Genomic DNA, 24,830 nt, shown 5'->3' on the forward strand with positions numbered 1-24,830 from the left:
GAAGACAAAGAAGACGTCAAATAACGAAAGAGGCCAGAATAATGGCAGCCAAATATGGTAGTGTACAGAGAAGCGAATGCGCGGTGATCGATGCACGGCTTCACTCCAAATTGCCGGAATGTCGTCGAATCTCGTCATCGGTAAGAGCACCAATCCAGAGACAACGCTCCGTGATGCCTTCCCTGGGCTGGAAGTTGTACCGTGAGCTCGCCTCTAAAAGACGCAGAAGTGTCTTAACAACCCCAGCGCCAATGCGGCATCGCTCAAAGTTGACAAGGGGCGCTGTTGTAGGCGAGCTAGCGATCTCGGATGGCCGCTGGGCGTTGTAGAGAAGGTCGTGGGTGTAGATTCCAACAAAGGGAATACAGCCAGTATCCGGACCGGACTCCATTTCGGCGCGAAGGTTGAAGAAATTGCGCATTGGAGTGACAAGGGTCTCCAGCTCCCTCAACGTCCTCATGTCCTTGGGTGGTACGAGCTCCCACGTCCTAGCCAGGCGAGACACCTCGTTACTGGACAGAGCAATAGTGAGTTGAGCCAGAGTGGCAAAGTTGCGATAATACCGGCAGTGGGCTGCAACGTGAATGAACTTGATAAGACAACGAGCTCGCTCCTCGATGTGCTGGGTAAGGACAATCTCGGAAATTGCCCACTTGACAACAAGGTTGAAGCGGGCGATAACCACCTCCACACCTTGGGCATCAGTATTGCGCAGAAAGTCAACCCAGGAGCGAGAGTGGCTGTTGGTGGCACTTTTCCAGTCCATGTCGACGAGTTCTTTCCAGTCAATCTCATTGAGCGCATCCTTCTCAATGAGTGTGAATTGCTGAGCAAGAGTCTCCGAGTCGAAGGCCAAAATGAAGGGCAAATGCACCGAGTATATCCTGAAGGCATCCGTCTCCTCATCCTCTGGCTCGAAGGGAGGCCGCGCCGTCCCGATGAGGTCGAACGGTGACCTTGGGCCGAAGCTCGCCCCCGGGGTAGCTTCTGGTGTTGGGGGGAGAGGTTTCAAGGTCAGCCTGTCCTTTTCCGAGAGTCTTTGGCGTTTGCCCCCACCGGCTGTTGCATCCAAGTGTGGCCCGTGGGAATTTGGTGGTGAGGGAAAGCCAGACGAGGGAGATGCATCAGCTCCTCCAAGAGGGTGTGCAGGAAGCCCGTCCCGGGGGACCGATGTGCGCTCCCGCCCATCCATATCTGTCTGCGCATCATCGACAGATAACTCGGAAGATATATCGCTGTCAAGGAACGACTGCTCCTCATCGACGCTTGATCGCACCGTCTCGCCAGCTTTGATATTGTCCATAGACTCAGTCTTGTGAATGAAGTCGAAAGACATGTGTTGTTCGTTGGGGGCCCCCGTTTCCAACGCAGGGGACACATCGTCTTCATCTTGAAGCACAGATCGGTCAGCCCAGTTCCTTTCCCCCCCTTTGCTCTGGCCGTCGTCCGTGAGGCCTCTATCTAGGAGAGGAATGGATGAATAGGACTCTCTTGACGCATCGGACAGGAATGATTGTTCCCCAGCGGTTGACGTCCTCGGTATGTCTAGGTGATTCATCGGCACAGAGACGGCGGGGTCCTGGTCAAAATCTGCCTCGGTCGAATAGGTATCATCGTCATGATTATTGTCGACAGTCATCCCCCAATGTTGCTGCTCTGTATTCCATCGACTAGCACGATCGCCACCAACAACACTGGTAGCTACGCTAGTCATATCTGAATCGCATCCCTCGCTCAGGTCTTGATATTCTCGGTCCCTCAACTCCATGGACAGCTTGGGCTTTAGCTTGTCAAACTTCCCCTCGAGTTTCAGCAGGGCGGACTCCACACCGCCATCATCCTCATCATCTGGTATCTGGGCGAGCTTCTTGGCCTCGGCCTCAAACGATGGCCGCATAACGGGCTTGGAAGATCGTGTACTGCACAACGACAACTCTCGCTTGGGAGGGTTGTCGGCAAGCTGCCCCACCGAGAATACACCAGAGTGGCTAGGATAATGGCCACTGACAAGCGAGTCCAAATGCTCTTCCGAATTTGGCCGATGACTATAGATCCCAGAACTCCGTAGAGATTCCGTATAAGCTGCCAGAGATCCCAGCGAATGTGACCTTCTCAACACAGGGTGGTCGAGCTCTTCCACATTCGTAGCAGCTCGCAGGTCACCACCAGGCCTTCTGCGCAAGACCCGGGGAGGTTTGGGCACGGGACCGTCGGCGTCGTCCTCATCTTCATCTTCGTCTGCTGAGTACCGGGTATAGGTGGTTGCATCAAGGCGCTGGATAATGGACGGGGGCGCCATTGCGCTGCTGAAAGAGCCGTTACGACCGTGCAATACGGAATTTAGAGATCGCCGTGTCCTACTGGACTTGTTCCGTCTGTGCATCTTGTCCAAGCCCCCACTCGGCGGGGGACGACGATTGCTACGGGAAGTCCCTGAATGGGAGAAACGGTAATCGACTTCCGATGGAGCGGCCGAGGAGCGTCTTCCAAGAGTTGCGAAGTCGTGGACAAACGGTAGCGATGGCTCTGGTGATATAGCGTTTCGTATGTTCTCATTCAGAAGATGAGATGAGCGCCTCGCCATTTCCACATGGTTTGCTGGCGGCGTTCTTGGAGGTGTAGGGTTAACTGCATTGGGCATAAATGTGTCCGCAAATGCCTCGACGGATGGAGTAGCAGTAGGGAGGCGGGTATGTGGCACTGATCCCTCCACCGGCACCGTGTCGTCCACAATGACAATGGACTGGCTGCCGCCAGTGAGCCCCGTCTCGCTCAGAGGACCTGGCTCCTGGCGCCGAGGCAGAGTATCGAAGGTGGTCGCAGCCACGTGGGCCGCCGAGTACTCCTCATCTGTCTCGTGAATTGGTGGCTGCTGTGGTGCCTGGCTGGGTATCCCATGCTTTGCAGATTCGGCTGCAGCATCCTCCCGTACAGCTCGCCTAAAATCTTCCGCGACTTCGGCTCCCAGAAGGTCTATCCTGACTGGCGGGCGGGCACCATCTCGGCTCAAGGGTTGCTGAGGGACGACAGCGGTCCCCGGCAGTCGAGTCGTGGTCGCCCTCGCAGTTCCAACCTCCACACTGTTAATAAGGAGGCCGTGGGTCGGCATCGTGCCTTGTCCACGAGTGCTCAGAGCTCGTCGAACGCTGCCAATGAGTCTCCTCATGCCGCGGCCGGACATGGCATCCGCGCCACCTTCCTGGTTGTGAATATCGTCGTCTTCGGTTTCAAATATAGTAGTTTGCCGTATACCACCAGAAGGTGCAACTTCAACAAAAGGCTTCCCTGGGGGTAGGACATCTCCTCGAACGAGACTGCCCGCATGTGGGGAAACCATGAGAAAATCGTGGTCCTTGAATGTCACCTTGTCCAGCTCCTTATCTTCCGGTAGCTCGGGGAGGCTGTTGTTGCGCTGGTGGTGTTGGTTTGCCCGCACACGCTTCCCAACAAGAGCCTTGGGCGTGGTTGCAATGGGCCCAGCTTGGTTGTAGAGGGAGCTGGAAGAAACAGGATGGGCACCCAAGGGGCGGCCGGTGTGAGGTCGCATATTGCGTATCTCCTTGCTCGGAAACGAGCAAGATACAATGTCTATGCTACCAAGGCTCCCCGGTGACCAGAGCCCGAGGTCCCTATCATCGGTGGTCGTCTCTTGATCCTCTGGGGTCCTCGGTCGCTGTTCGACAACAGCCGATTTCCCGGCGTGCCCGTCTTGGGACACATCGGCATAGAGACCCGTAGCCGCCAACGTCTCGGGGACGGAGAACAGGCCGTTTAGCTGTATAGCTCCAGCATCTTCCCTTTCCCAGAAACTCGGGTTCAAATCTGGGTCCCTGTTGCCGGCAATTCCGCCGGGAGCGATCAACGCCTCTGGATTCGCTACATCTTCGAAGTCAGGGCCGTCCCAGTACTGAGCGCAAACCCTCCGCCAACATTTTTTCAGCTCGTTGAGGATCTTCAGCTGCACCTTTCGAGCCTGGCCCTCCCGTGAAAAATCATCCACGAGGTCATTAAGTAGCCCACAGAAGTCGACACGAAGATCGTAATCAACAACAAAGTCATCCATGAAGTAGTTCAATATCCAATGGCGCATCGCGACGAAGGCCCTCACATGGACAATCATGCCGACTTCATCATTTCGCGCCGCAGCCCAACGGAGCCGGGCAATGAGCATGTGGAGCAAGTTGGGCGGCTCAAGGAAGGCTCTGAATGTGAGGAAGAAGTCCGAGATGAGCTCATAATCGAGAAAGCTCGGGGAGGTGATCTCGGCCACTAGGCGCGCGGGTGTTGCGGCGGTCACAGCTCCTGTCGCAGGGGCATATCGAACAATGGACCGATCGTCGCAGGCGGGCTTGAATGTTAGGTCGTCGTACATCGGCGGGTCGATGACTGTACGCGTCGGCATGAATGCTGATCGCAAAGGGTGCGGCCCCTTTGGTGAGATGAGGCCGGGTGAGCGCCGTTGAGCTGAGCGTGACAGGCGGAACTGAGGGACGTTGAGAGCGCTCGGCCTCCGAGGCCCGAGGGGTGGCAACGTGACGTTGAGATCTTTCTGTGACCGATCAAACATGGACCCGTTGACGCTCTGGATATCATCACTCTGAGCAAAGGATGGCGCATAAGAGGAGCCTCGGATGAGTGGGGTCCCGGTTTGCGTGAATCGAGGAACACCGATTCGCCAGGATGGGATATTGATGTCTAGATGGGGCAAGGCAGTTGGATTTAAATCCTCCGTGGTCTTGGGGCGCTGTCTTTGGTCCTCGTTTGGCTTAGATATGACAATTCTAAAGGCGCCTGCCTCGGAGTCGTTGGCGATGCTGCCATCCGGGACGGTACTGTCGGACAAGGCACGACGATGTCGTGAGGGTGTGTTCAGAGAATGAAGCACAGCTGGGTCTGGTGTCTTCTGGCCAACGAGGGGCGAGGGACGAGGACTTGGCGTCCATTGGCTCTGGTGAAGGTCGCTGTCACCTTCCATGGCAGGTGTCTTCTGGGAGAGAGCATCAATGCTCCCAGTACCCTGTGGACTGGCAGGGAAAGAGAATTTAGGTTGAGGATATCTCTGGTGCGCCGGCCGCACAGTAGGCCTAGAGCATGTGTCAGCGTTTTGCTCAAGCCCATCTTGCCACGGCCATGCGTAGCTCCAGCGCCCAAAGCGATGGCATCCCCTAATAGTCAGCCTAGAAAGGAAATTACCATACCTCAAGTATATCCTCCCATTATTCCCCACGTTTGCGACTGTGAATTGGCGTCCCTCCCGGCCTGCAGATCCGCCATCTGGGGCAACATCCCACTTCTCTCCCTCGGCATCCCGCTTGCCCCTGGAGCTACCCTTGGCCTCATGCGATCTGCGCTCCGTCACCGGAACAAGTGGCCGAGTGGAAAGGTTGGCGCTACGCGACGACTTGGACGCGGTTCTGGTGGAGGAGGCATCCTTCCCCGCAGCAGTGGGCGATTTGGGAGACACTCGCCTGGGCTTGGGGTCCCTGGGGTTTCTCTTGGGAGACATCGGGGTCTTTCGAGGGCTTATTCGGGAGGTAGGCGGCGACTTTGAGCTCTTGGCTGGCGACGGAGCCGAAGGCGGAGTGTCGGCGACCTCCATGGCCGCCCCCAACGGCCCAAATGTTAGGCAGTCCTCGTGTTGATGGTGAGAATCGCGACTGCGAAAGACATTGCATCAGTACGAGGGGTCCAATGGCAGATCAACCCAAATATCCAAATTCCATGTCAAGGCTGGGGCAAGGAGCCCGGGCGAAGAGCGCCCAAGCCAGTCAAGCCAGTGACGACGTCGGGTCTGTGCGAGTGAGGTGCGGTCGTGGGGGGGGGGGCCTAGAGTGGTGGGGAGGACATACATCGAGGCGCCGTATAGGGGCGGTAGCTGTCGCTACAGGTCGTCCATGAGCAGAAACTTTCTAGCGGGCATGGGACGAAGGCAACGAGGCTCTCCAGGTCACATTATCGCGTCAAGAACAAAGAACAAGCAGCGGAGAATCTCGACCGTCGGCCGAGCAGGGCCAGCAGTGGCCAACAGTGGGGAGTCGGGACTGGGGGAGGAGCAAGTGCAAGCCTTCCAGGCCTGGCAACTGCAAGGCTGTACAGTCTGACGCACTGTGCTAGCTGCCAGGATGGGCCCGCCTGCACTGATGCTTCTGTGATGCACCCGCAGCGAGCGCATCGCAGCTGTAGGGCTTACTACTGTGAAGCAGTCTGTTGCCTGACCCGCGGCGATGGTTACTGCAATTTTGTTTGCCATCTGTTGATATTACTGCTGTTGCTGTGCTTGTTTCCCGTTGATGGTGACATCGGGTATCCGTACCCCATCACCTACCTCATCGGCCCTGCGCGGATCACATTCGCACAAACGTCCGGACACCTGAGCTGTTCTCTCAGTCACCTCCGTCCTCGTCCGAGAACAGAGATTCGCGTTCCGAGGGTGCGGGTTGGCTCCCAGGCGGCCTAGGCTGCTGTTCCCCGGGGCAGGGGAGAAGCCCTTGCTGACCACACAGGTCAGAAGTTGGAAGCCAAAGGATGATAATATCGTCAAGGAGCTTTGAAACTTGGGGGCAGGATCATGGTTCCAGTGGCCCTGGAATCCATGGCAGAACTCCAGGATTCCAGGAATGATTCAAAGATCCAACAGGCTGTTGCCTGGGCCCCAACCATGGCCAGGGCTCGTCCATCTCGTCATTTGCAGGGCTCTGCGCAAGCTCACAGCCTCCAAGGCCGGACGGGACGGGCGCAACCACTGGACTCTGGGAGGCGTGCGCACTGTGCAATTGGCGCCCACCCGAGTGGTTGGCGAATCCTTGTCACCCGTCGCTCTCACCAGGACCCAAATTCCCACGAGTCCGAGTTCCCGGTCCAGGAGTTGGAGGCTTGGAGGCCTGCTTTCCCCGCTCGCCTCCTTGAGGAGCCGTATTGTCGTCACGAATAGTACCCCCCAAGAATGCTGGCATGTCAGACACTGACACACAGGCCGCGCTGCTACGGACTGGGCCCAGCTTTGCGACAGCCGACAGAGCAACTACATAGTACTACCCTACTCCTCGGAGCTGTACGCATACGTATTCCCAGCTGCAGGTGGCCCCTCCCGGACCCGACCCCGAATCCCCAATTGGGTCCGGCGCCCGCCAGGTGCGTCGTTGCGTCGCATTGCAGCTCGCTAGCCCTGCACTCTGTGGATGGTGGCCGTTGATGGGACGGACGTTTCGACTTCTCCCACCACATACTACTAGTATACTAATACGTATCAGACGAAACCGCTACTGCGGCGCTGCGGCATGACATCGACCGCCTTTGCGCCTCACTCAGCTAGGTACGGACAGCTCAGTTAGACTTCCAGTAACCAAGTAGCACTAGCACGCGAGCCCTATGACTGTCCCATCGATGCGCATTGTGATTCAGGAACCGTACCTGAGTGGATTGCCCGTCCGTGGGATCATCTTGGCTCGGCCCCCGCTACTTGGCTCTGGGTTTTTCCCGCACGTGGGATCGCCAACACTATTAGAGCTAAGCCCTGAGCAGGTACGTAGGTAAGTACTATTACTACTACGGAGTACTAGCTGGGAATTGCGGATGCAACCCAGACGGGATCGACCTCGGTCGCCGTCACAACCCACAGAAAAGCAATCACAATCTCCAAGTCCCAGGTCCGCGGTACGGCAGGCCGCTCTTGTCGATGTGCCTCAGCCGCCGTCGTTACACACTCGTAGTAGACAGCCACTCGCTAAATTTCTACCCGATGCAGACAGAGGTCACCGCTCTTTTTCAAGTTGCAAAGACCGAGCAGTCAACGATAGGCCGTGTGTTAATTAGCTTGTCCTTCACACCGGTAGTTAATTTTCGTAGGGCTCTAGGGCGGTTGCACCGCAGCTTCCTGAGTGAGTACGCACTCAACACCGCATCAGACGTCGCATCTACCTCTCTGTAAGATCTCCGCCACATAATATAGCATCCGCGTGCTGCACTACACAGATGATCGCTGGGACATCCATGTCAGGTTATTAGGTGCGCTGGCACACCTAAGTAGACTGGCGTCATGATTCTTTTTGGTGTGACCTAGGTACTTACTTACATCGGTATGCGTATCTAGGGTAGGTAGCCACCTCGGCCAGAAATGAGATGACACCTGGCCATCCGCTGCCATTATTAGTGGTATCACTGCGGAAGAACTAGGTTACTGAATATTTAAGGGGTGCAATAGAAGCATCCGGCGCGGTGAAACTGGGATGGAGAAGACGAGGTGGTCAAGCCATGGTACCCAATAACTCCGTCCCTCGGCCATCATCTGAGGCTGCTAGCAATATTTTAAAAGATGCATCAATTCTTTTCCAATTGACCTTCTATCTACTGAAAACAATGAGCGCTCTATTGCCTGTCTTGAATCAAATCTACCAGTAGTTCCGAGAAGGTCTCTACGACCTCCTCACCGCCGTCGCGAGCCTCGAACACACAATCTAGCACCGCCTTAATGCCGACATCGACCCTGTCGGACCCTGTGCGCTGCTGAATATGCCCGAGGGCAGTGTTAACCTCTGAAGGGTCGAATCCAGATGCCTGGAGCACAACACCAAGCTCCTGGAGGCTCGTGACGGCGGGCACAGCGATCTTCTTGGCAAAGTCCATGTCAATCTCGAGCATCTTGAAGACGGAAGCCTTAGAGGTGGTGACGAAGACAAGGAGACGATGACCCTGGAGAAAAATGTCAGTAAAAAAGAAATGAACGAGCCTTGCAAGTCGGGGATCATACCTTGGGTGGTTTCGATACGATTAGAGTCGTTAGGGCGTCGAGAATAGTGGTGGAGAAGCGCGGGCCGATGGGATTCCACCCAATCAACCGTTCAAAATCGTCGAGGATGACGATACTAGCCGGCGACTTGTACGCATCCGCGAATGCCTTGTGGATATAGTCTTTCTTGGCAAACTCGTCTCGGTAACCCACAAGGTCGGCCGGTGTGACCATCTTGACGAAGGGGAAATCAGATTGCATAGCAATGTGGGCAGCCATTGCAGTCTTGCCCGCTGCTTTGGGGCCGTGGAAGAGTACCGACGTGGAGAACTTGTTGGGGCCTTCCCGGACCATGCGGACGACACGCATAACCTCCTGGATGGTGGCGTCGATGTGAGGGCTGTATCGGGTGATGCCGTGTCGGACAGCTTCCTCAAGGTCTGCCTCAGACACACCATATGCAGGGCGAACCTCAGTCAAGGCACTCATGAAGTCGTCACGGGTAACACGCATGTTGCCTACTTCTTCTTTGACGACGCCCTCCTGGCCAATCTTGACATATCGGGATATGGCAAACGACGCAGCAGCAGCAACGAGACCGCTGATTTCTGCACCCGAGAAGTTCTTAGTGAGGCGGGCAAGTTCTTCCAAGTTGACATCCGGGGCCAGAAGCCCGTTCTTCCTCTGCTTGCTGGTGTGGATGTTGAAAATCTCTAGACGGCCGGGCTCATCTGGTAGTGAGATTTCAAGGTGAACCTCCAAGCGCCCCGGTCGTAGAAGAGCATCATCGATCATATCCTTTCTGTTGGTCATTCCAATGAGAAGGATATTGTTCAGTTGGTCAACACCATCGAGCTTGGATAGCAACTGGTTCACCACACTGTCTCCTACGCCTGTGCCGCCACCAGAACCCGAGCCACGCTGTTTGCAGACGGCATCCAGCTCATCAAAGATGATGATGTGGAGATTGCTCTCGTCGCCCTTCTCCTTGTATTCCTTCTCGGCATCTGCAAAGAGCTTCCGAATGTTCTCCTCCGACTGACCGACATACTTGTTAAGGACTTCAGGTCCATTGATGACCTTGGGTGGACGAGCATTGAGCATTTGACCAATCCGCCTCGCAATCAGGGTTTTGCCTGTTCCGGGAGGTCCGTAAAGAAGGATACCCTTTACGTGGGGAATGCCCAGCTTCTCGACAAACCCAGGTGAGAGGATACGTGAAGCAAAAGCTCGGCGAAAGATGGTCGAGAATTCGTTTCGGAGTCCACCGATTCCCATATCCTCGAATTTGAAGTCGGGTGCTAGAAGGGCGTTTGAGTTGGGCTTGTTCACCGACGCCTTCAGGTTGAAGTCTCCCTTGCCGTCTCGGTGGAAGACCACTTGGGTCTGGTTGATCAAAATGCCCCTCGCATCCGGCTCTCTGGCGACTTGCCCCTTTGACCCACCAGGGCCTTGTCCATCCGAAACCATAGCTAGGTCAACAACGGCAACCGTCTTGACGATGATCAAGAGGGGGATATTCCGGACATCCATCAAGATGCGCTGGCCGGGAGCCAGGACCTGGTTTTGAAAGTTTTGAGTAAAGATCTTGGATAGCTCTTCTTCATCATAAGGTGTGTCCGTCCTCTTGTTTCGCGAAGCAAATCCAATTTCTAGATCTGCGGATCCCAAGTATGCTCTACCACCCTGCGCGAACGGGTCGTACAGCTCGCCGGTAAAGGTATCTGTCATGGCGATACCACACCACGTACGCTGAGGGTCGGACAGGCTGATATGGCCGGGAGGGAACCCGGGGATTGGCCTCGCAGTGACAACGTATTCGCCCCCGGACTGGCCGGTTCTGAGAAGGATATACAGGTCGGAGCCATCGGGGGTAGGAGGGAAGTCTTCGGGAGCGACGGCGCACCTGGAAAACAGATAGTCAGTTACTGCGGGGTTTCTATTTCGAAAGGAATCATAAGACGTACAAGTTGCTGTAAATTAAGCGTGACTGGAGGGTCTTGTCGCTGACCTTCTCAACGCGCAGAGGTACCTGTCTTCCACCACGGGCAGGGGGCTTCTCGCCCATTCGTGGGGATCGAGGCGGGGCACGCTGGCCCATTCCGGGGTTTCCATATCCTTGAGGTTGGGAAGCACCATATCCTTGGGGAGCGCCGTAGCCTTGGGGCGGTTGGCCTTGAGGAGGCGGGCCCCTTCGCATGCCGAAAGGCGACATACCCGAGCCACCTGGGGGGGCTCTCGACATGGTGAGACTGGGAAAGTACAAGGAGCTGTCTTATTGCAATGAGATGTGATATGACAACATATGCCCTTTTTCGTGGTGGATCTGATGGCCGTGTAGTTGTAGGAGACAAGCCGTCGACGTTGGACGAGGCCACAAATAGGTACGCCGTACGGAGTGGCAATGGCTGAGTCGTCATGGCATTGGCAGGAACCCCACGGTGGCAGCTTCCATCCCTGACGCCTGGAACGCTACCTGTTTAGGATTAGCTGCGATGTCATGGTGGCACCCAGCCCCGCCTTCCGGCCAATGGACTCTGGAGAGCTTGTCAACCCCAAGCTAAATTTAACAAGTCCGTTGAACACTCATTAGGCAGCGAAACTTCGAGACGGATGCTTACCTGTCCTTATGCCAGTGGACGATGCCTATGGGCTGATATTCCTGAAGGTGCAGCGTTGCTATCTTTGAACCCCGGCTGTGGTTAGTTTTCGGGGCCCTTGAGCCCGGTATCGACTGCGGCCACCATGCCTCTGTACGTTTGCTGCCCCCATCTCATGCTAGGTAGCTTCGAAATGGATGCTAACTCTGCCGCAGCCATCTCCTCGGAAAGAAGTCATGGAACGTTTACAATGCGGACAACATTGCTCGCGTCCGCCGCGACGAGGCGGCCGCCAAAGCTGCAGAGGAGGCGGAGGAGCAGCGCATGCAAGAGATCGACGCCCAACGGCGGATGGCCATCCTGCGCGGTGAAGTGCCCCCGCCACTCCTCGAGCCAGCAGAAGACGCGAAAACATCGGCAGACAAGCGAGATTCTATAGAGGCGCGAATCTTGTACCCCGGTGGTGGCACTCACAAGAAGCGTAAAAGGGCCGGCGAGGATGACACCGAGTTTGAGCTCCGCCTGGCAAACGAGAGGCTGGAGCCAGCGACATCGCACACAGATGAGGTACGCAAGCCAACAAGCTCAGCGCCGATAACCGACCGGGCGGGACATTTTGATCTATTCGGGGACGAAAAAGCTAGGGCGCATACGGAAAAGAATGAGGAGGCAGAGAAAGAAAAGAAGAAGAAGCAGCGAGAGTTCGAGGACCAATACACCATGCGGTTTTCCAATGCTACTGGGAAGGGTGGTCTGGATAAGCCGTGGTACTCGAACTCTAGTGTAGCAGGGGTGGATCGCACGATGAAAGACGTTTGGGGTAATGAAGACCCCAAGCGTAAGGAACGGGACACGCAACGCATGGTATCCAACGATCCGTTGGCTATGATGAAGAAGGGCGCATCCAAGGTGCGGGAGCTAAAACAAGAAAGGAAGAACTTCCAGGAAGAGAAGGATGAGGAGCTGAGACGGTTACGGAAAGAGCAAGATCGCAAGGAGAGGCATAGCAGGCGCGACAAGAGTGCGCGAAGGGATCGCTCACCGCGAGACTCGGCGAGACGGCGGCACAGGCCCCGGGAGAGACACGATGATGACGAGAAGTATGACAGGGAGAGGAGAAGGAAGCACAGAGAGCCGGGGGATGAAGACCGGCGGCACCGGGGGAGGTCACGCTCACCAGAGCATCGGCGGCATCGCTATAGGCATGAGACATGATATGATACCCAATAACAAGATCCAACATATTATATATTCCAAGTCGCATCCATATGAGTTTCCACCCATATGAGGGTATCATTTCTTCTCTGTCCACGGCAGCTTAATCTCGACAGGCTGCATATCCCTCTCAACCATACTCGCTAGTTCTTTAGCCTGGACATTCTTCAACGCCTCCAGGACAGCCGAGTACGTCTTGTCGCTCAGGCCCTCCCTGCGGTCGCAGTACACATCGACGCCCTCTTTGGTGAAGACGGTCGGTGCAAACCAAGTCACCACCCAGCGCTCAGTGCTGCCATTGTCGGTCGTTGCCTCCCCCCACGCCAGCACCTCCCAATGGCTACCGACAAAGAACAGCCAGCCCTTGCCGCGCCAGTCCCACCCGCCGCTGGCAGTGGCCGTGTCCACGCCCTCGACTTTCTTGAGCACGCCAGTCTTGTTGCTGGGCTCGTACTCGACGAGGTCGTCCACGCGCACGGGGCCATCAGCGCCGTCTTTGGGCGCCAGCTTGGCGTAGGTGATGCGTACGTTGCGGGCCGAGCGCCACATGGCGAGCGTGGAGTGTGTAACAGTCCATGTCCGCACGAGCTGGTCAAGGGACGGTGCGAGCGATGAGCCGCTAGGGCTGGACTTGTTGGACGAATATTTGGAGGGGAGGTTGATGGTGATGGGCGTGAGCTCCGCCATTGCCCAGAGCTCAAATGGAGCTTTGGGGTTCAAGGTGTATTCGTGTATGGACTAAGGGCTCAAGCAGTCGCGTAAGGTAGCAGGGAACTCGTAGTATTATGAGAGGAAATGAAAAAAATGTCCATGCAATAATAATTTTGGTGAAAAGATATCAAGGTATCCGTACTGCGAGAAGCAATTATGTTGTCACCCTTGTACTCGTACTCGTAAAGCTTCGGAACCTTGAGCTTCCGGTGGTCCTTGGCTCACCCAGGTTTCATAACTCGAGTTTTAGAAGTGATACCATACCGGAAATGTTATGAAATAAGTGTTCAATTAAGATGACCAACCAGGAGGAAGAACCTCGCCCGAGGCGGCTAATTTGAATAATCAGTCTTCAAAAGGGGATGTGATGAACTACGAGTAGAAGGGCGACCGTTCGGCGAATGAACAGCGGCGAGGGCCAAGCTCCACGGATCCACCAATGACTACTCCCCGTGTGGGCCATCCTCGTCGTTCCTTCTTTCAACCTCATCTCATAGACTCACTAAGCGACTGCCTCAATAGTACCTCCCAATTGTTGGCAGGTTCTACCTACAGACTCGATACCACTCAGGCGACAATATCTAGGGAAGTTGAGAATAAAAGAGGCGGCATCGAACCGCCGTTTGCGCATCCGGCTAATCGCGGCATTATCGCTGGGACGAAACCCTCACCGAGCTTGTTCCGCGACTTTTTCTCATCACGTCACACGGCATCTCATTTCGCTCTCTCATCGCCTCACCTACTAGAGTTAAAAAAAAAGACACCGCAACGATGGACCCGGAAGCAGACGAGCAGGCCATGGCGCAGATGATGGGCTTCTCGTCCTTCGGCGCACAGGACCGGCCCCAGAAGAAGCGCAAGTACAACCCTGAGGCCGATGCCGCCGTCCACACCACCCAGCAGGCGGTGCAGCCCACCCCGACGGGGTCTAACTCTACCCCTATGGGAACTAGGGCGCCTAAAGAAGCCACGAGGGCAGCCAACACCGATGAGATCGATCTTGACGACGGCGATGACGACAATGCCGGGGCTCAAGGTGCACCTATCGAGCACGGGACGAACCCGGACCACGTTCCCTCAGGGAATACAAGTGAGCCCGCGCAAGCACTACCCCACGGGCTTCCACAGCGCCCGGCTGCAGGAGTAGGGTTCACGGGGCTTCCCGGTGGAGGAGAAGACTACAGGCGAGGACCGCGGGCCCAACACCATGGTAGCGACCGTGCCCAGGGGCAGCCGTGGTACGAGGGATACTACGACACACTATCCAACCGTAATCCATGGGAGAAGCTCGAGAAGGCTATGGGGCTGCAGCCAAGAGGGACGTGGATCTCCCACGATGGCCAGACGACCGGCCTCACCTGAGCAGGTTTCAGGGAAGCCTCCGGCTAGCTCATGCATAGGACAAGCGTCTTTTGGGGGCACAGACTCCGAGTTGTGTATGAAATCTATGCAGCTATTGGTTTCTCTGGATCACTTACGATCTACGTCATGGTTGAGTTGACGCTTGGAGTTCGCCAGCACCTCTGAATTCCAAAGGGGGGATGGTCGTCACGTGACCACCCTCCCCCCCTGCACCAACTCGTCGACGGTTCCTGCTTGTCCACATCGAACGTTGGAAGCTAGTCACATGACGGGGGATGATGAGAGACGCCTTGGGTCGGTCCGGAGAATGTTATCCCTGGTCTGGATGCATGGTGTGGGCGGTCATCACACTCCACGGTGCGAAGATGGCCTCTCGCCCCGCTTACGGACTGGGCACGAGTGACATTTTGTCAGCAAAGAGATCATATGCTCTGATATCGGGAAAACCTCCTAGTACGCCTATGAACAGAGAGGAAGGAGCTATCCTCCGGACCTGTACACCATGATACCCAAAGGAGCAGATGTTCCTCCCAAACAAGAAAAGCGCTATATTACACCCGCCCCATCTTCCCCATCCCTCGGCCCATGGCCATTTTCGGTACCGTCCTAAGAGATGCCGCCGAACTAAGTGACAGCTGCAAGTCCATCACCTCCGGCCACAGGAAGACCCGCCTGGACCCCTGGCGCTTGGGCAGTCGCCCAGCCAGCGTCGTCCCCCGCGGGTCCCTGATCCTGCAGCCGCCGTGGAGGGAGGCGTACGCTTAGAAACCAACCTTAGATCGTCCCGAAACATCCAATCATGAGCCATAAAGTCGTCAAACAGCCGCCCCTGGTTCCCCCCACACCCGCGATTCGTAAAAGCAGCAAGAGATCTGATCGCTCGCCGCGGCCCGCAGCTGCGAGATTGCCGCTCGTCGTGGCTCCCACGTGTCTGTGGGACCTCCTCGCTCCCGCCGGATCGTGCCGTAGTGGAGGAGGCGTGTGAGGAACACCTAGCCATAAATGGAAAAACAAGCAGAGCCTCATCAAGGGCCCCGTGGTATCGTAATTGACAAACCGTTCCTGCATGAAAATAGCAGATGTGCTTTTTGTGCGTCGCATATAAAATGACAATTTTGAAGCTTGCAAAATGGAGATGGCGATGCGGTTCAAAACGATCGATGCCCCTTAGCACTCAGGAGAAGGGAATCGGGCGCGAGCCTTGGCGTACTCCTTGGGATGCTTGCGGGAAGCCTTGTTCTGGAGCGACCTATCCGTTCCATGTCAGCCTTGCGATTCCCTGAAACTGGCCAAGAACGGCCACTAGCGGTTTGTGCCTGGGAGTCGTAATAGTACTTACGTGACTTTCTTCTGCGTCCACTCGAGATCACTACGCACCTCGCGGGCATCGCGCATGCCCTCCTGGAAGCGCTCGCGGGTTCTAGCGAGGCGCGCCTGCGCCTGCTGCTGCAGCTCCATGAGCTCGCGGTGCTTGGCGTTCAGCTTCCCAGATCTGTACGACATCCGTGTTAGCCCCCTGGAGATTCACGTAACGCAACGCAGGCCGCGAATAGCAACTTTTTTTCTTGGTTGCCACTCGCGGTATTGTAAACATTTGAGAGAGGGTAAAACTCACGTCTGGGCTTGGACGGCCATGCTGCGGTCGAGAGGAATGGGATTGAAGGAGTTGGAGAAGCGATCCTGCATGTACTCCTGAAAGTCAACTCCGCTGGCCGAGTGAGTGCTTTCATAGTCGCCAGTGGAGCTGCGCATGTATCCAGCGGAGGTGGCCGAGTACCCAGAGGGGACCGCGGAGGCCTGGCTCATGGTCTCGTCACAGTCCATGGGGGAGGCGGAGTACTGGCTGTAGGCAGGATACTGGTTGTGCTGGGATGGGGCCCCCATTGGCATGGAGTAGGACGTCTGGTAAGGAGCCGACATGATGAATTGCTGGTATGCTCTGACACAGAAATTCAAGTGTGGGTATGCTGAGGCTTGCTTGATAGCACAACAGAGGCTGTTGTAAGACAGTGAGGTGATGAGACACTCGGGTGTGTGAGGAGGCTAAGGTAGGATGCTTGAAAAGCAACCAAGTCTGGGAAGAGTAGAGAGGGCGATGAATGAGCTGGTGAAGAAGTGGTAAGGAAGGAGGAAGGAGACATTGGATCAAGCTCGATCAAGTTGGCCCTTTTTATAGTTTTTCGGGACACCCTGAAACCACCCAAGCTGACACTACTTGAGCCAGAGGATAAGATATCATGACTCTATTCGTTGACACAACGGCCAAAGACCCCGCTCTAGAGACAAGGGCTGTGATGGACGATGACACGATGGCCGAGAAGCTGTACGAGGATAGTCACGGCCGACGGTGTGTGTACATGCGCGGTGTGGTGTGGGCGAATATACGCCGAGCGCATGGCAGGGACCCATCTCGGCTGCACCAACTAGCCGGGAGCCAACAGTAAGAGAGAATTGGAGATGGAGTCAAAATGAAAGGTAGGGCTAGCCAACGAGCCATTAGTGAAAGAGGAAACCCAGAGTGTCATGGCTCGAGTCCGCCCCGGGGGGTGTGGCTTGAGCAACGAGGGTCCCAAAGCCGCGATACAACCTCCGCAGACGCCGAGAGGCAAATAAAAAAAAAAGGATCATGAATTAGGATTGGTGGAGACGTGGAGCAGCACTGGACGGCATGAGAAGGCATTGGCAATGAACAGGAGGCCTGTCAAGCAAGACCCGGAGGCGGGTCCAAGCCACAAGGGGGTCTGTTACACTCAAAGGACTTGGGTCAAGGCAGGAGTGACAGACTGAAATCATCGGCTAGTGACATGGCCAGCATATCTGGGCATCATCCAGGCAGAAGATGTGGATAAAGGGTGGCTGCACTAGCAACTGAGCCCAACAAGAAGACAGGTCGGCCGCGGAGGGTGACGACGAGTGCTCCAGGGGATAGGGAATGGACCGGGGCAAAGGGGAAAGCGAGAAACGGCGTCGTAGGAAACCCGGAGAACGGAGGTCCAGGCAGGACGGAGCCGGATGAGGACACGCCACCGTCGTATGGGGTGGATGGGCGCCAGCCGATCAGTGTCGTTGTCGGTTGGAACAAGCGCGATGGTGACGCTAGCGATCGAGTTCCCAGATTGACGGAAAAAGCAGCGCTGGATTCCCAAGTGCCCACTGCCCGGGGTGTCGTTCCACAGAAAGCACTGCACACGCAGGGCGATGGCCCTTGGGCTGTATGTGGGCGTGGGGTCGCTCGGAGGTTGACGAGAATGTGAGCCTGCGAGCCTGCGAGGGAAGAGGATTGGGAAGGGAGATTCGGGTAAGGCAGGCAGGGGGGGTTGGTTGATCGGGCAGGACTGCAGTCAGCCCCAGAGGCAGGTAGAGCCGGCTGCAAATATTATGGATGCTGGTGCTGCTGCTACTGCTGCTGGTGCTCCTCCTCCTCCTGCGTTGTGAGTTGTGCTGATGCGTTGTCAAGATATCCGCCAGACAATCGTCCGAAAGGGAAAAATCCTGACAGGGATCCGGGTCTTTGCCTTGTCGCGGCCTTGGGTGCTTGGGTGGGATGGCCTTCGATCAATGTTCCATCCGAGTCTTCAGAGCTCCCCCATCGGCGGTACCAGGCGGTGCTAACACCCAGTTTCGCCTTGGCAGGTTCAAAGCGGGTATCTGCGCTGCCGTGTGAAGCATAGGATGTACTTTCCACTACTGCGACGGGACCTTGGCCCTGTTGCAACATCTCATCCTCCACTTGGGAATTTTCACTGTCTTTATTGGTCATAAATAGGGTGTGAAGACTCGGAGAGCATGGCTGGACGACTTCTTGAGTTATCTATTGGGTGAAAATACCCAAATACCTTGACGTGGAGCGATCCTTTCTGTGACCGAGTTGATTTGCCCCTCCCCCACTTCAACACCCCTCCCTAGGACTCTATCTTCGAGGGACATCGAGGATATGTACCTCAAGGCTGTCTACTAGTACTTGTATATACGTATGACTTTTGTCTACGAGTATTGCTCAAATTTCCCATCGCCCAGTAGGGTCACCACATTTCCATTGTCTTGGAGGCATGAGAACACGCAAGAATCGCCGCACAGCGCAATAGATCGACCGACGGAGCCAGCAAAGCCACCCCTCCTCCCCAGATTTCCCCCCATCTGCCCAACCGTCCGCTTCCATGTATCCGTTCGCTATGCCGTCGCTCCGCCTTAGCTCTCCTTGCATTCGTGGCGCCAGCGGCCAGCAAAACCTTTCGCGTGCGGAGTGGCGCCGCGGTGGTGGTAGTGGTGGTGACCCATCAATGTCACGGAACTCGGGGGGAGGGCCAGATGACAGGTTCTCATCCGGGGCAATGACATAACACCTTGGTGACACGGGGAAACATGCCGACGAGCGGTGAGCGGTGTACGCGATGCCCTTCGCGATTAATCTTGTCCCTCGGTGTTCCGCGCCCAATTGATACCTGCTTGTGAGACATGCTGGGGAGACATTGTCTGGACATGACCTGCGAGTTCCCGCCACTGCTCGAGTCCACATAGCTGACAAAGAGTGGATACGGAAGAGCGCAGCTGAGAAATGGACAAAGGCCTCGTTCCGTCCGCCTTCCGGCGAACAGCATCGTGTCGGAACGGCGAGGATGAACGACCCTGGGCCGCGGCCCACGGCCGGTCGATGGGGCCGCCTATAATTACTAGTAGTTCCATGTACCATGACAGATGGCCACATGATACGCGCCAGCTGCAAATAATACAGAGCAGCAGCAATCAACGCCTCCCTTACAAACCCGAGGCCGGTAGCCTCAGCCGGGCCGGGCCCTTGGGATGGCAAGGACAGCGAGCCGGAACAGACAGCGATGGGAAGTAAGCCGGTACTGCAACTGTCTGAGCCCAGCCCGAATCCTTCCTGTCAAGCTCTCGGCCCGCATTGTTCCCATCGTGTTAGATCGCCGAACTAAATGATATGTGATCCAGAAACACGCTCCAGAAGCTCCAAGAACAACTGACCCACCATGACATTTCCCATATCCCGCCTTCCCCTCCGAGGCCAAACAGGGACAAGACTTGGATCGACAGCATGTACACGCCTCCTCCATGAAGCAGGGACAACTCAGCAGGACTGTCTCCTCAAACACGGGGAAAATATGAAAACAAGCAAGAAGGGAAAGGGAAAGGGAAGAAAAACATCTCAGTGAGAGGCAGAGGAGGGTCAAGGCTGACAGGGCCTCGAATGGATCCAGCAGGCGTGTGCAGCGTTCGGGGGAGGCCCTTGCGTGGGAAGCACTGATGATGGGGCACAATCTCATAGGTTGCCAGCGGAGGTGTGGGCACGCCGCGTGAGCGCTGTCCACCCCTCCAGGGAAGTCATGCAGCTGGCCGGTTCGCATGGGGGCGGCGCCGTCGGCATGGCCTCTACTCCTTCTGGTACCGTCTGTGCATGGGCGAGCGTGGCTTTGCATGGGATTTAGGGGGAATGATTGATGATGGTCAGTGTCAACTGTCAAGTGAACAGGCTCACTCACATTCTCTGGCGAGTGTGCGCGCGAACGTGCGAACATGTGCATGTCGATGCTGCCTCTGGATGTCCGGGACTCCGGTAGCTGCACGACATCATCATGCTGCGGCCACATAAACGGGCCTACAGTGAGCTGCATTGGGCTGGGCGTCGGGCAGCTTTGGGAGTACAGGACTGATCCGCCTCACGGCCACAGCTGTCAAGAGTCGTATGAATACTATAATATTTCCCAAGAAAAATGCTCTCTATCGAGACTATGATGATGGTCGTGCCCTCCTGTGGGGTCTATCGTACATGTAGTCGGGAAGAGCTCCAGTCTACCACTGAATACCCCACCCAGACGCGCCCCATTCGGAGCGGTATAAATTATCCAGACCTTCCTATTCCCTCAGGCCCGTCCTCCGCCTAGGCGAAGATCTTGAGGAATCCCCATATCCCGATGCCGCTGAGCACCGGTATCGTTAGATTATCATCCCACCCAAACAGATCAACGACCTCGCTGGCCGAGGCCACGAAGCCGGACCACAGGCTCACCACGCCCAGGGCCAGCGAACCCGAGATGGTCGCCTGGCTCTCCGACAGGCTGAGGGCGTTGGACACCGCGCTGGGAAGCGAGAGGACGCCCTTGAACATGAAGTTCTCGTCGCCGGGCATGGGGCCGATGGCTGGGGCCAGCCACCCCCAGAAGAAGTACGACGTGGCCACGCCGACGACGAATGCAGCCAGGGAGCCGGCGAGCGACTTTCCGCTGCGCAGCCTAGGGGTGTACATCCCCCAGAGGCGGCCAAAGGTGCTGGCGGCCGTGTCGCACCAGCTCAGCAACAGGACGCTCATGACGCCGACGTCCTTGGGCAGGAAGTAGAGGACAAGCCACGCGCCCAGAAGGTAAAAGATGACGCCGTTCCACCCGGAGTACTCACTCTCGCGCATCAGCGCACCGAGCATCCTGACGTAGAAGCGGTTGAACGAGGCGTACCGGTGCCGCAGCCAGTCCGTCGTGGTGATGGGTATGAGGCCGGCCATGAGGTACGGCGGCACGGCGCTGGTCTGGGTCCCACCGACGTAGAGCCAGACGACGAAGAAGCCGATCGACACGTGGAGGGCCTTTCGCGGGACCTCGTGCTTGTGGACAAAGGTCCGCCAGTGGCGGTGGATAGGGATGAGGCCCAGCGGGCTCGGGCTGCGGCTGAAGTCGCGCCAGGACCAACCTCCTATCGTGGGCTGTGGGGGGGCCAGGTGGCCGTTGGAGGTAGCGGTCTTGCCGTTGGGTGGCGGTGACGGTTCCTCCTCGGGGATTTTGGGCGGCTTGCTAGCTCTCTTCGCGGTCATGCGCGGCACGGTGTGGGTATCAATGGGGGAGCGACTTCGGGTCCGTGACCTTCGGAGGCCCGGGGCCTCGTCGTCCACCTCATCATCCTCTAGAGCCTGCTGAGACTGAGACTTGCGATTCCGAGCCGCCGAGCGTGTCATACGCCTTTCGTACGAGGCTTCATGGCTGCTCTCTGAAGGATCGGGGGACGGGGATATAACTCTAGGGCTCGCGGGCACGCCCGCCTTGCGTCGACGGGTTGACATGGCGAAGGGAAAGGGTGGAAGGGCGGGACAGGTGACGGCGCCGACGACGATTCGGCGGAGAGAATCGAAGCCCGAGGGCCAGAAGGTGTAGTTATTCGTAGAGTGGAGATGAGTGTCGCGGCGCGAAGGGCGCGCCTGAGGATTTCCGGGGCAGTCTAGGAGCGAGAGGAGGCGCAGGCTATGCGCTGTCGTGGGGTGTAGCGATGAAGGATCTGCAGAATCTAACGGATCCAGGTTGATGCTCGGTGATGCAGCAGAGGTTGTGTCCCCCGCCGCATGATGGACGCTGAGGTTGGCGGGCAGGGAGGGAGGGCAGGCACATGCGTGCTCGTCAGGTTTTGATAAGGAGACCGGAGGCAACGGAGATTGAGCGGTGCGAGGTGCGTCGGGGGATGGGCCTGCTGATTGTGCTTGTGTTCTGGTGGCCGACATGCTGCGAGCACGAGATTTTTCCCACCCGCTCAAAGCGCTGTTGGCTGTCCGGGGTTGGGCTGAATGGCGCTATGCGTGGGTTGGCGGCAGCTGATGGCATGTGACTGCCCCAGCGAGCAGTGGTAAGCAGTGACTTCATTGGCGTGCGTGGTGCTTCTTGTCTGCTGGGTGCCGGTCCTGCATATTAAGCCGTCTCTTGGTGAGCACAGAACATTGCACTTGATACGTTTTGTCTTATTGTTATTATACTCTCTTCTTCCTCGTCCTTTCTCTTTCTATCCTCTCCTCCAGCCATCACTGTACCGTGAACTGTAGCGGTGACCCGGCATCTTCGGATGTCGCGACTCGCGTGCCACCCAATTTGTGTCCATGGATCAGGACCCTTGCCATATCCGTCCAGTGGGGGCTTTGTCAGTTTGGGGGTTTCCCGCGTGCACACCTGGATACGTATCGATAAGCCAATCAGCCACCCCTATCGATAAGAACCAAAAAATTATCTTGAAATGAACCATGAGCATTGGGGATTGAAACGCCAGCCCCTCCATCAACAATTAAGCTGGGCCATCCACCAGCATATTTCGACTCATGGCTTCCGGAAAAGTTGCGCCCGTGAGGCGCAATCCCAGAGCCTGGGACGCCCTGACTCCTCCGCTGGCCGAATGGATTCTGGAGGCCGTCTCTGCCATGGGTTTCAGCCAGATGACCCCGGTGCAGGCCGCTACCATGCCTCACTTCATGGGGAACAAGGATGTTGTCGTCGAGGTAGGTGTACTCTGCGCCCACCATTAAACATTTCTATTGACTCAATTACTTCCAGGCTGTCACAGGTAGTGGCAAAACCCTAGCCTTCCTCCTGCCCGTCATCCAGAAACTCCTGCGCATCGAAGAGCCCACCAAGCGTCACCACGTCGGCGCCATCGTCGTCGCCCCGACCCGAGAGCTCGCCGTGCAGATTCACTCGGTGCTGCTCTCGCTCCTCGAGTTCCACCCGCCGTCGGCCGAATTACTGCCACACCTGAAAGACGAGGAGAAGCGACCCACAGCGACAACGCCTGTGGTGGTGCCCCAGCTCCTGGTGGGAGGGACCACGACGGTCGCGCAGGACCTCAGCTTCTTCCTGCGACATAGCCCGAATATCCTCGTCGGCTCCCCTGGCCGTCTGGTCGAACTGCTCTCGTCCCCGCACGTCCACTGCCCGCAGTCCTCCTTTGAGGCTCTTGTCCTGGACGAGGCTGATCGCCTGCTGGACCTGGGCTTCAAGCAGGACCTGCAGAAAATTCTCGGACACCTACCAAAGCAGAGGCGCACGGGACTCTTCAGCGCGAGCGTCAGCGAGGCCGTCGGGGAGATTATCAGGGTGGGTCTGCGCAACCCGGTCAAGATCGAGGTCAAGGTCAAGATGAAGGACGGTGCCATTCTCGAGGACAGGAGGACGCCCGCCAGTCTGCAGATGACTTATCTGGTGAAGCCGGCGAGCCAGAAGCTCCCTGCGTTGGCGCAGCTTCTCGACCGGCTGCCTGTGCGACCGCAGCGGAGCATCGTGTTCCTGTCTACATGTGCCGCGGTTGATTACTTTCAGCACATCCTCCCGGAACTGCTCCCGTCAGGCTTCACGCTTGTTCCCCTACATGGGAAGCACCCGGCCAAAGTGCGGGAGAAGAACTTCAACCGGTTCATCACCTCCGTCTCGCCCACGGTATTGTTGACGACAGACCTGGCGGCCCGCGGGCTGGACATTCCCCAGGTCGACCTGGTGGTTCAGGTGGACGCCCCGTCGGACCCCAAGGTGTTTATCCACCGGAGCGGCCGAGCGGGGCGCGCCGGACGCAAGGGGTTAGCCGTGGTGATGCTCCACCCGGGGCCGGAGGAAGACTACGTTCGATTCCTGGAGATACGGAAGACGCCCATCTCACCGCTGGTGAAGCCCGCGACCAACACAGCGCAGGAGGACGCGGAGATGGCCTCGAGCAAGATCCGGAGGCTGGTCCGGGAGGATCGCGCCTTGCACGACAAGGCGCAGAAGGCGTTTGTCAGCTGGGTGCGCAGCTACTCAGGCCACCAGGCCACGGCTATCTTCCGGACAAACTCGCTCGACTGGGCGGACCTGGGCCACGGATGGGGCCTGCTGCGGATGCCTAAGATGCCCGAGATCAAACTGTGGCAGGGCGACAGAACGCTGGGCAACGAGGTGGACTGGGACACGTACAGCTACAAGGACAAGGCCCGCGAGCAGACCAGGCTGGAGGCGCTGGAGGCGGAGAAGTCAGGTGAGGGCCGGGACAAGGTGGACGACAGCAAGCGAAAGAGGAAGAACAACAACGAGGCGTGGAGCGACAAGCACGAGAAGGAGGAGGTGCGCGTGGAGCGGCGGGAGAAGCGGCGCAAGCGCAGAGACGCGGAGAAGGTGTCCAAGATGACGGACGAGGAGAAGCTGGACCAGGCGCGCCTCAGCGATCTGATCCAGCAGGTGCGCATGCAGAACAAGGCCAAGGCGGCGGCTGAGGAGGAGGAGTTTGAGGGCTTTGACTAGGCGGGCTGATCGATATACCCTGGATGGGCAACGGTGTACCTGATTCAGTCAAAGCCGGGGGCCATTGCATAAATGTTGATAAATACTGGAGCATCTATTCAGCGTCGCGTTCCATTTTCGACTGTACGGGCTTTCGCGGACTGCATTCCCAATTCGCCGAATTTCGAACATACGATGCGGCTTTACAGT

At 57.0% G+C, this 24,830-nt stretch overlaps 8 protein-coding genes across 8 annotated transcripts; 3 read left to right on the plus strand and 5 right to left on the minus strand.

Annotated features, from left to right (window-relative positions):
• Positions 1-100: 100 nt before the first annotated feature.
• On the minus strand, positions 101-5,506 carry LTE1 (mitotic regulator LTE1; the record flags this gene model as incomplete). Its single annotated transcript, XM_083195629.1, has 2 exons — positions 101-5,084; positions 5,199-5,506. The coding sequence occupies 2 exons, from the start codon at positions 5,504-5,506 to the stop codon at positions 101-103; spliced, it is 5,292 nt and encodes a 1,763-aa protein (XP_083048645.1).
• A 2,858-nt stretch (positions 5,507-8,364) lies between these two features.
• On the minus strand, positions 8,365-10,970 carry SEC18 (AAA family ATPase SEC18; the record flags this gene model as incomplete). Its single annotated transcript, XM_083195630.1, has 3 exons — positions 8,365-8,688; positions 8,747-10,631; positions 10,693-10,970. 3 exons carry the CDS (start codon positions 10,968-10,970, stop codon positions 8,365-8,367), a joined length of 2,487 nt encoding a protein of 828 aa, XP_083048646.1.
• A 500-nt stretch (positions 10,971-11,470) lies between these two features.
• Positions 11,471-12,540, plus strand: ACO1O0_006237 (uncharacterized protein; the record flags this gene model as incomplete). The annotated part of the gene is made up of 2 exons (XM_083195631.1): positions 11,471-11,478; positions 11,541-12,540. The coding sequence occupies 2 exons, from the start codon at positions 11,471-11,473 to the stop codon at positions 12,538-12,540; spliced, it is 1,008 nt and encodes a 335-aa protein (XP_083048647.1).
• Positions 12,541-12,618: 78 nt separating this feature from the next.
• On the minus strand, positions 12,619-13,227 carry ACO1O0_006238 (uncharacterized protein; the record flags this gene model as incomplete). The annotated part of the gene is made up of 1 exon (XM_083195632.1): positions 12,619-13,227. The coding sequence occupies one exon, from the start codon at positions 13,225-13,227 to the stop codon at positions 12,619-12,621; it is 609 nt and encodes a 202-aa protein (XP_083048648.1).
• A 795-nt stretch (positions 13,228-14,022) lies between these two features.
• ACO1O0_006239 (uncharacterized protein) lies at positions 14,023-14,613 on the plus strand (the record flags this gene model as incomplete). The annotated part of the gene is made up of 1 exon (XM_083195633.1): positions 14,023-14,613. One exon carries the CDS (start codon positions 14,023-14,025, stop codon positions 14,611-14,613), a length of 591 nt encoding a protein of 196 aa, XP_083048649.1.
• A 1,167-nt stretch (positions 14,614-15,780) lies between these two features.
• Positions 15,781-16,533, minus strand: ACO1O0_006240 (KxDL motif-containing protein; the record flags this gene model as incomplete). The annotated part of the gene is made up of 3 exons (XM_083195634.1): positions 15,781-15,862; positions 15,953-16,105; positions 16,229-16,533. The coding sequence occupies 3 exons, from the start codon at positions 16,531-16,533 to the stop codon at positions 15,781-15,783; spliced, it is 540 nt and encodes a 179-aa protein (XP_083048650.1).
• Positions 16,534-20,509: 3,976 nt separating this feature from the next.
• Positions 20,510-21,679, minus strand: DGK1 (diacylglycerol kinase; the record flags this gene model as incomplete). Its single annotated transcript, XM_083195635.1, has 1 exon — positions 20,510-21,679. The coding sequence occupies one exon, from the start codon at positions 21,677-21,679 to the stop codon at positions 20,510-20,512; it is 1,170 nt and encodes a 389-aa protein (XP_083048651.1).
• Positions 21,680-22,696: 1,017 nt separating this feature from the next.
• SPB4 (ATP-dependent RNA helicase SPB4) lies at positions 22,697-24,641 on the plus strand (the record flags this gene model as incomplete). The annotated part of the gene is made up of 2 exons (XM_083195636.1): positions 22,697-22,873; positions 22,929-24,641. 2 exons carry the CDS (start codon positions 22,697-22,699, stop codon positions 24,639-24,641), a joined length of 1,890 nt encoding a protein of 629 aa, XP_083048652.1.
• Between the last annotated feature and the right edge of the window lie 189 nt (positions 24,642-24,830).

This window comes from Amphichorda felina (assembly GCF_050947745.1).
Source record: "Amphichorda felina strain 45539 chromosome Unknown scaffold_6, whole genome shotgun sequence".
Lineage (NCBI taxonomy): Eukaryota > Fungi > Ascomycota > Sordariomycetes > Hypocreales > Bionectriaceae > Amphichorda > Amphichorda felina.